Source organism: Lathyrus oleraceus, chromosome 3 (genome assembly GCF_024323335.1).
Source record: "Lathyrus oleraceus cultivar Zhongwan6 chromosome 3, CAAS_Psat_ZW6_1.0, whole genome shotgun sequence".
In the NCBI taxonomy this organism is placed as follows: Eukaryota; Viridiplantae; Streptophyta; class Magnoliopsida; order Fabales; family Fabaceae; genus Lathyrus; species Lathyrus oleraceus.
The window spans coordinates 196,148,637-196,159,092 of record NC_066581.1 but is presented as its reverse complement, the minus strand read 5'-3'; the positions used below and the strand labels follow the sequence as shown (position 1 = coordinate 196,159,092).

The window sequence follows — 10,456 nt, the reverse complement described above, 5'->3', positions numbered from 1 at the left end:
TACGAAAATAACCCATTTTTTCAAGGAAATTCTCAAAATACCTTTGGTTTCAAAAAAAATCTCAAACTACCCTACTTTTAGGAGGAGTCGCCAATTGAATTGGAGACTCCTCTTAAAAAATTGAATGAGGCACCAATTGGATTGGCTAGGGCAGGTGCACCAATTGGATTGGCTAGGGCAGGTGCCCTAGCCAATCCAATTGGCGCTCCTGTGTAGGGTTTAAGAGTAGGCGCCAATTCAATTGGAGACTCCTCCTAAAATGCAATTTTTTTGGTAAATGGTATATGTGATAGATAAATTTGATATAAGACCAATTGATATTAATAAAATTTTCCGTTTACACAAAGAAACCTAATGGTGATGACCGGGATCACCTAACCGACCTCCGGTCCCACATCCTCTAGCTATCCTAACCCGTGGCCCTAACCTACGTTGATGATTCGGTACCGATGTTTGAGCATCTGAGGGGCCAGGAGCGTTACTACCAACTACAGGAGAAAGTTTGTTGAGGTAGCCAGACAAGTCAGCATAGTCTTCAGTATGCATCGATGGTATACCGTCGTAGCTGAGCTCATGACCCATGCCAGAGAAGTTGGGATGTGGTTGACTCATTGATGGGCGACCAGGACAGTTGAAGGGAGACATGGGTGTGAACGATGCTTCGAGGAAAGGTCGGAAAGGTTGTTGGGGTGTTTGGTAGAGATAGGGTTGTTGGATGTTTTGATTTTGTGATGTTTGGGCTTCTTGGCTACGGTAGGAGGATGGGCGGTTGGTGTTGAATGATCGTTGGGTGTTCTGGCTTAGGCGACTTTGGTAGGGTGATGGGGTGGGTGCGAAGCGATGTTAAGTCTCAGGTTGATGGTCAATTTGTTGGTGGTGGTATGAGGTATGCTCTTGGTATTGGGGTTAGGTGTATGGAATGTTTTGGTTGTATGTTTGTGTGTTGGTTGAACGAAACGTTTGACGGACAGGGGGTTGTGTGTATCCGGTCTGACACTGTTGTTGGGGGTTTGATGTTGAGGTGTCAGGTGTGTAAGTCATCTGGCGTGGGTCGTACAAGTACATATCCTCGGCGATGAACTGAAAACCAACCGATTTGTACCAAGCCATATAAGTACGACTTGGTTTTTCTTCAGTTGGCATGATTGCGTCAGTTAACACATGGTCATGACGGTGCTTCCATTTGCGACACTCCGATCTTGCGAAGCTTTGCCATGTATTGAAGTTCCATTGGTCGTTAACTTTGCGCAAATGCCATTCTCCTAGGCTAGCTGGGGGATCTGGGATATTTTGGGGCATACCGAACTACAGCTTCACACGATCACTGTTGTGCATCTCCACAGTTGTGAACCGTATTTGGTGTGCATGCAGTCCATACGGCTGCGTCTTCAGCGTTGACTTGATGATCATGATCCAAATTAAGGTATGGACGCCAAATAAACTGAAATGTAAAAGAAGATTGGATTATAGTCAAGGTAGAAGAAGTTAACAAAATATAACGAAATAATTAAGTTATTTTCCTTACGTCTGTCGGTCGAAGGTGATCCAACAGGTTGCGATACTGAGTAATACAATGTTTTGGACATCTGTTGTAACTCATACCACGGGCATACCATCTACACAAAAAAGTCAAAAAATATTAGTTAGAGGTAATAATCTTTAAAGAAGTAAGTATAGATATAGCAATTTAAACAACTTACTTTTGTGCATACGGAAATGTGAAAGGGTTGTTGTTGACGGGTGCTAAGGACGGTAGTCTTGACCAACCTCATGCTTGTAGCAAAACAACACATCCAGAAAATGTAGATGTGCCTTTGTGTGAGTTTTTGCACAAGGAGCTATAGAGATAGGCTAGACAAGCAAATCCCCAACTGTAACTTCCTATTCTATCTACATGTCTAAGTAAAGGTAAATACATAATATGCATGCTAGAACCACTTTCTTCGAGAAATAAAAACGAGTCAATTAACAGCATAATGTAACACCTAATTTTTATTATTCGAGCATCTTCGGTAGAATGCTCATCTAAGTATAAACTATTATAGTACGACTTAAGGCGTGAAAGTAGTATACCTTGGCCTCTTGCGTTATCATCTAACAAATCAGTCTCCAAGAGATCCATGCAAATTGAAAGTAGTATACCTTGTCTCTCGCATAAATCACCTTACCGTATCGGCGACGAACACTAAACATGATTGCCAAATGATTGTATGAGATGTGGAACAATTACTCACATAACGCATTTATTTATAACAAAAAATTGTATTTTAGGAGGAGTCTCCAATTGAATTGACGTCTCCTCTTAAACCCTACACAGGGGCGCCAATTGGATTGGCTAGGACACCTGCCATAACCAATCCAATTGGCGTCTCCATTCAATTTTTAAGAGGAGTCTCCAATTCAATTGACGACTCCTCCTAAAAGTGAGGTAGTTTGAGAATTTTTTTGAAACCAGGGATATTTTAGAAATTTTCTTTAAAAAATGACTTATTTTTGTAAAAATTTCGTTAATATTTAATGATTGGAATTTTAGAATATATATATATATATATATATATATATGTATATATATATATATATATATATATATATATATATATATATATATATATATATATATATATATATATATATATATATATATATATATATATATATATATATATATATATATATATATATATATATATATATATAAAAATCATTCACATAAAATTCATAATTCAGATTATTATTTAAAATTGATATTTTAGATAGATATTTTAAAATAATATTCCTAATTTTGTAATTTACTATATAACAAAAATAACATTTTTTAGATCTTAATCAATAATTTTTTCCAGGTACAAATTTTAAATTAATCTCTACAAAACAAATTCACTAGTATTACTTTTATACAAATTTAATTACTTTTACTTGTCGCCTTTTACAAAAATTAAAAGATGCTTAAAAATTAAAAATACATTTAACCTTACAGATATGGTTTGTTCTGTACTTCAGAAACTCCATTGATAGAGAAGAAAAAGAAGAAGAAAAATGATGGTCAAACCTATCCAGCTTCAGCTATGCGGGTTTGTCACCCAACGCTGGACTCTAAAACCTCGAACCTCCCTTTCATTCTCATCACTATCATCACTTTCCCCAATTTCAAACCCTAACCCTAGCCCTTCTTTCAAACTCCTTCCCACCCCTCGCAACACTCGATTCGCACCGTTTCGTGCTTCATCGTCGCTTCAATCTTCTGTAAGTTCTCTCTCCCCGTCTCCAATAATCTTCAATTTATCTATTATTATGATTTTGGCGAAACAGCATCAGAATCTCAAGAGTTCTTGACCTATATATTTGATGGTAATTAATAATGTAGGGAAATGTTCGAAGTATCAAGTTCTGTCAGTGGTGTGGTGGCTCAACTAAACATGATATACCTGACGGTGAAGAAAAATTGAGAGCCATATGTACAGTTTGTGAGAGGATTGCTTATCAAAATCCCAAAATGGTAACTGTTACTGCATATAATACTTATCTGTAGCTTCTGTTTGATTCAATTTAGTTTCTGTGTGAAGTAATTTGATGTATTTTTGTGCGTTCCGCAGTACCTAGCTTGAATGTGCACGAATGTGTAAGTAGAGTAGAAATAAGCATAGGTTGGGTTGAAAATCTAAGACCTTACTTAGTCTGCGTGTGTTCAAATTTGGATATGATTAAATTTGTGATATAGGATAGAATGAAGTGGAATGGAATAGACTAGTTAGGTTTGAAAAAATGGATGTTATTCAGTTATATATCATTCCACGGATCCAAAGATAAATCTGAGTGTGTGACCAGTTTACTTTCTGTAGGCCTTTTTTTTTCAAGACGTAATGATTTGACCTCTTTGGAAGGTATTTTGTAAGAATACCCTTAAATAAATCATAAGGTTATCACTATATAAGCTTATAGGCTCAATATCAATTGTACATTGATATGCTTAAATCTTTAAATAGGTCAAACAAATATATGGTTTTAGCACAATATAATTATTAATTAGGCTTCAAATACTTTTAAATGACTTAAAATATGACTATTTTAGCTAAACGAGGTTTTAAATAAACTAGTCTAAATCTAGCTTATGTAGTGTAAATAAGTATGATCTACTTGATGTTTGATATGCTTTTAAATAAACTAGTCTAAACCTATCTTATGTAGTGTAAATAAGTATGATCTTGTTGATGTTTGATATGCTGGTATATTCTTCCGACTTGCAAGTTGCAAGATCATTGGTTGCCATGCAAAAAGCTTATTACTCATTGCTGCACCATGAAATTGATTTTTGATGTTCTTCCATGTGTAGTGTGTCAATATTGTACTGTTAATTTCATAGTTTCTGCTCATTAAAAATCATATTCTCAAGTTTGGATTAAGATCTCAATGTACTGTGATCAGTGTAAATATGACATTAGATATAAACTAGTACTATTTTTTTCCCAATAATATATTTATTTTATTAAAAAAAATGAAATTATTTGCAATTGAAGTTTTCTCTGGGAGTTTGTGGCTCCTACTGTGTAACTTGTAAGTAGCTAAAGAGCCCTGTGGATAGATAACCTAAACTTCCACCCAATATCTGAGTGTTTTCTATGGTTGCATTGATGTATACTATACACAATACAACATATATAGAATTATTTTAGACACAACTCCCAAGTGTTGCTTGTTAAATTAAATTTGTGCTTTTTGTTGGATTCTTAAAATGTATTAGAAGTGGATATTGAGAAAAGACAGTAGCAACCTAGTATTGCAAAGTTCCCATTATGGCAAGGTTTGGACCCTTTAAGAAAAGGAAGCGTGCTTTTTATTTTTTTTCCTCTGCATTCATTGCTTCAGCTTTAGGAAATTTTATGATAAAAATAAATTAGAGTGTGAGGCATGAATTTGATTGTTGATACTGAAATGGATGTTGGGGTTTAGGTATCTGCATATAACACACTTTAAGTTAGTCTGCATATCACTTTTGTTCTCTGAAGTAATCCTTTTTCCTAAAACACTTAATGATAATGCAAAACTAATAAGGATTTGGAGGAGTATCATATATTTTTTGATGTACTCTTTGACTTGTTAGAAAATTAACTCTGTTAGTTGTATACTGTTTGTCATAGCACTTATTTTTTTCATTCATTTTGTACAAGACTGTATGACTAACTTCTTTGTTCTGAACATGGCATGATATTTGGTTGGCAAAGTAGGTAGTTGGTTGCCTCATTGAACATGATAATAAAGTCCTCCTTTGCAAGAGGAATATTCAACCATCTCATGGTCTTTGGTATGAATCAATATTTTATTAAACTGCTTATTCTCATTGCATCTGGTTATGTACAGATTAAGTTCCTTTCGCGGAACTATCATAATCTAAATGCTAATAAATTTATCATAATGATGAATATTGTATCTCTTTTCATCAGTGAGCTATGTTAATTTCATATTTTGGTATCAACAAGGACGCTTCCCGCTGGCTATTTGGAAATCGGAGAGTCAGCTATGGAAGGTGCTGTAAGGGAAACAAGGGAGGAAGCAAATGCAGATGTAGAAGTAATTTCTCCCTTTGCTCAATTGGACATTCCTTTAATTGGCCAAGTGAGGACCGTTGAAGAAACTTTGATTTATTTTCCGTTGTTTGTTTATTTTTGTTGATTCTCTTGACTAGGTTTTTTACCTTGATTATCCCATGTTTGTGGCAGACATACATGATATTTTTAGCAAAGCTGAAGAAGCCCCATTTTTCACCCGGTCCAGAATCATCAGAATGCCAACTTTTTTCACTTGATGATATACCTTTTAATTCTCTATCCTTTTCATCAATGGTGGTTACCTTGAGTTTGGTATGTTTCATCTATATGACAGTTCTGTCCTTTATTTTATGTTGCCTACTCATTGTGTCTCATATTGTTTCTCATGGCCACAGTATGTTGAAGATATCAAGGCTGGCAAACCCAAATTTCACTATGGAACCATTAACAAAAGGTTTTTTTCTTCCTAAATACATGATGTTTCCCCCTTAATTTTGTATATGGTTTGGTTGTGGTTTGAGGGAAGGAAACTATGCCCCCCCTGGTATACGAGACAAGTAGAAAATTTTGTAGGTCATTGATATAAATATAAGAATCACAGTACATCTTTTAAGTGTATTAATTATTGAAATTCCTTTTATAGCCTCTAATTTACTGTGAATTTATTTCACCTAGAAATCTGTCTCCCTATGCCAGTGTCTTTCATTTGTTATATTCTTAAAAAAAGTTAGTATTGACAATTTTGAGTTAAAAAAAAGTTAGTATTGACAATTTTGAGTGTGTTTTTCTTTGTCATTGACTCATTGTAGTTTAGTCTTTTGTTTAATATAAATATGGTTGAAGAGGGAATATTTAAGTTTTAGAAAAAAAATTAATTTACTTTTATTTTGAATTGAAATGTATTAGCCTGGTTAATGAAATACATTTCAAATGGTTATGTTTTGGTTGGTCACTTGGCTCATGAGTCATGACTGTTTGAGGTCCAGTCTGTTCGGGTATACATGTAAGCAGTTGATTAGGACCAACTATCTTTATGTTTGTTTGGGCTAGCTTAAGAATCAACACGAGAATAAAATAAGTGTAACAGAGAGATACGAGGATGTTGCGTTGGATGTATGGTAAGACTAACGAATAAGATTAGAAATGACAATATTAGAGAGTGATGTGGTAGCACCTATAGTAGAAAAAATGGTGGAAAAAACGCTTAGGTGGTTTGTGCATGTAGAGAGAAGATCTGTAAATTATGTTGTAAGAAGAGTAGATCAGATGGAGAGGAATCAAACAACTAGAGGTAGAGGAAGACTTGGAAAAACTAAGAGAGAAACTATTAAAAAAGATCTCGAGATTAACGAGTTGGATAGGAACATGATTTTGGATAGAACATTAGCGGAATTTGATTCATGTAGTCGATCTCAATTAGTGAGATAAGGTTTGGTTGTTGTTGTGGGCTAGCAGCTTTCATATTTTTTCACAAATGCTAATCGATGAAATCAATGTGTTTTCTTGTCAGCATAACCATGTATGTCTAGAGATGCTATTTGACCCAAAGGCTGGTTTTTGTAGTTTCGTTGAATATTTATGATACATTGCTACCTATACCTCTATTCCTACTCATCTTGTTTGGTTTTGTCTTGATATTTGTTGTTAGACCGGGTACAAGTCCTTCTGATATTCGTGCCTACACACTGGATCATCACATGTACACATGAGACATGATAAACAGGTTAGTTCCCCAAGTTATATTGCAATATTATTACTTGTGTGTACATTACAACGAGTTTAAAGTTACCATCTCTAAAGATCTGACAGAACTCTTCAAGCATGTTGCTTGTCGAGGCCAATAATACACCTATTATCATGATCTTTCAAAATATTTTGCAGGTTGCAGTAAAGTCAGTGGATATTTGAAGATTGTTACTAGAAGAAATTTAAAATTTGCTAGCCAGAAGATTGCTGTGTCTTTTGCAGAGACCTGAGCATTCCTGGCTTAAGTTTTACCATTTGTCAAAAGAAAGACAGACAGACAGACAGTGTTTCTGTTTCAGTTCAAGAAACGACCATTGGCTTGATGCCAGCAAATTCCTGGAGGATTCTTTGTTGATTTGCTATTGTAAGGAGTAAGATGGAGATTTGTTTTTTGGCCTAATAGCTTCGCCTAAATTGTAAACATAAACATTCTTCAAGATAAATGAAATTCTTTTTTTAGTTGTTTCCTATTTTCCAAAACGATATTTTGTTTAGAGAGCAAACCCATTTGGATGGGAAGATTTAAGCTTGTGTCCAAAAATTCATCTAACCAAGATTAGTAGTCGTTAAACTGTGCTAGATATTTTATATTTATAATAATGATTAGAAATGAAGGCAATCTTTGAAAGTTGTTTAGTGCAATGACAAGAATGCAACTACTGACACTCAACCAAACAAGGAGGTTGGAGAAGGGATATTTCTCTGTTAACATTTATTTATTTATTTACTTTTATCAAATTCCAAACGGATCTTTTGTTTCATTTTTTTTTGGATGGGGATCTTTTGTTTCATTTAATCATATATTTCAATTTTCAAGCATTTCCATATCATTTTCACTTTACCTCAGAGAATCCAGGTCATTTTCACTTTTAGAGGAATCTTTAAAAGAATATAAAGGTTTAGGTGAGAAGTAGAAAAGATTTTGCAAAATTTAAATAAACAATGATAGTTTTGATATTATAAATATTAGCGTCCAGACGGGCACACGAAAACAAAGTCGCCACCAATGTTATAAATAATGTCGTGTTCCACTCTAGTTGGTTGATCACGCGCATACGAAAACAGAGTTGCCACCAATGTTATTTATTCCAAGAGAGGGAAAGGAAACATCGGGTAAACCTACAAAAGGATGAATCTAATGGTCTTGCGACCAAGAGATGGGTAAGGGAGTCGATTTACGCAACGGGAATGTATTAGCACCCCTCACGTCTGTAGTACTCTACAGGATCCACTCTTGTTGTTCTAATTAAAGGGTGTGTCAAGTCTAAAGTTAGGTTGCGAAGGGAATGCATGAGAATGAATTATTAACAGAGAAAAAGAAAAGATTTTTATTATTGCGCTCACTTAGGTTTTGATTTTGCAACCTAATGCCTACGTATCAAAAAGAATCAGAGCACCGTAGTTCTTCTAAAAAACTTTGGTGTGTTGGTATTTTTTTATGGGTAACAACCCTTATTAAAAATTTCTATAAGAAAAGTCAAATGGCAAAAGAGTTTTGATTGGTTGAGTGTTTTTATCGAAAGAATACATCAGATGGTTCCTCAGAAGGCGGAGGTATCTATGTACTTCTCTCTTAATTATGAAAGAGTTTCAATAGTATTAGAGTGTTTTTAAATTTGATTAAGAAAAAGGTTTTGTTTTAGAATGAATGCAAAAGAGAAAAAGACTAACAAAAAGGGAATCTCAATCCTACTTGTTGTCATGCAATGTGGACCTAAAGTTAGGATCAAGGGAAATTCTACACAATGTTGTCATACATGGATATCAATCCTAAGGTCTACTTTAGTTCAATCTTGACCAAGAAATAACTAAAGAATACTATGGGGAGCATGCAATCAAACACTTAAACAAGGTAATGAAAGTAAGCAAGCATCACATGAACATGTAATTAGGTAAACACCTACTCAACAATTAGGCATCTGAACATAGCACCTAAAGCATACCTACTTAATCAAGCAAGTATCAAAGAAAGAATATGCAACTAGGTAAGCACCCAAGCAAGTAACAAACAAGACCATAAATAACACAAAGAGAACTTAAACAAATAACATTCATGTCATCAAGGTAAAATAAGAGAATAAATGGTAATTAAACAATCATACATCAAATGAGAATTGAACACTTACTCACACATAAGCACTTAAACAAGATACCTAAAGCAATGCCTATAGAGGATTATCAGCCAATGAAGTTTGAATTTCCTGATGAAGATGATGACAGAGGAAAGGAGCAGGAGAAATGAATAGAGAAAAGCTTCAAATGAGGAAAAATGCTTGCAAGCTTCGATGTGGAGATCCAGTTTCTCTCTTCAATGGCGTGTGTGTGTGTGAAATCAGGGCATGAGGGTCTTATATAAAGTGTATGGAGTGAGGTAAAGTGCTGGCTAAGGTTGGAAATCCGTTGAGGGACATGTTTGAAAGTTTGAGTGCAAAATGAGAGTGAGGTGCAAAACTGCGTTTCATGCTGATTTAATGGTATGTTTTGTGCGTTTTGGCCATGAGAAATAAGGTAGAAAACACAGGTGTAAGCTGGCATGTGAGGGAGATCATAATCAACAAGTTTGCTCATTCAAATATTCCTTCTTTTTGCCAAATGCATAGGAACAAGAGTGTGCATGGAATGCCTCTTGTTTGGGCCATTTAGGGAAAGGACATAATGATGTATGTGATGGAAATGAAACATGCTTGTCCATTTGAAGCAAAATGTGAAAAATTCGATTGATGCATGTTTTCATGTCAAGCTTAATACATGACCATGCAGTCATTTTGGCATGACCATAACTTGATGTATGTTCAACCAATCTTCACAAACTTGGTACCAATGGAAATAGGGAAGATCAAGGAACACTTTTCATATTGAAAGTATTTTGAAATGAATCCTCTAACACACCTTAAAATTTCCATGAACTTGCTTGAAAATTCTGACTTGAAACACTTAGAAAAAATTCTAAGTGTTGAACATTTGAAGAACTTAGAACCTCCACCTTCAAATGATCGTAACTTGCACCATGATGCTTTGAATGCTACAAACTTGGTATCTCCTTAAAGCTTGAAGAAAGGAGAATAACTTTCATGTTAAGGTCAAATTGATTTGAAGCCTTGATCATGGGGAAAATGGCCATGAAAATAGCTGATCATTCACACCAAATTTGCCAAAAATAGTAAGTT

The 10,456-nt window shown here is 34.8% G+C and overlaps 1 protein-coding gene across 1 annotated transcript; it reads left to right on the top strand.

Moving 5' to 3' along the window:
- The first annotated feature begins 2,954 nt into the window (after nt 1–2,954).
- On the top strand, nt 2,955–7,754 carry LOC127126226 (nudix hydrolase 23, chloroplastic). The gene is made up of 8 exons (XM_051055109.1): nt 2,955–3,243; nt 3,365–3,496; nt 5,223–5,299; nt 5,475–5,610; nt 5,715–5,855; nt 5,939–5,997; nt 7,192–7,266; nt 7,425–7,754. The coding sequence occupies exons 1-7, from the start codon at nt 3,037–3,039 to the stop codon at nt 7,250–7,252; spliced, it is 813 nt and encodes a 270-aa protein (XP_050911066.1). The 5' UTR covers nt 2,955–3,036; the 3' UTR covers nt 7,253–7,266; nt 7,425–7,754.
- The last annotated feature ends 2,702 nt before the right edge of the window (nt 7,755–10,456 follow it).

Bases quoted from the DNA above. Each gene is read 5' to 3' on its own strand.
- LOC127126226 (XM_051055109.1), top strand. From the start codon at position 3,037: ATGATGGTCAAACCTATCCAGCTTCAGCTATGCGGGTTTGTCACCCAA. The intron at 3,244-3,364 runs GTAAGTTCTCTC...TTAATAATGTAG, and splicing joins CATCGTCGCTTCAATCTTCT to GGAAATGTTCGAAGTATCAA. The intron at 5,856-5,938 runs GTATGTTTCATC...TCATGGCCACAG, and splicing joins TGGTGGTTACCTTGAGTTTG to TATGTTGAAGATATCAAGGC.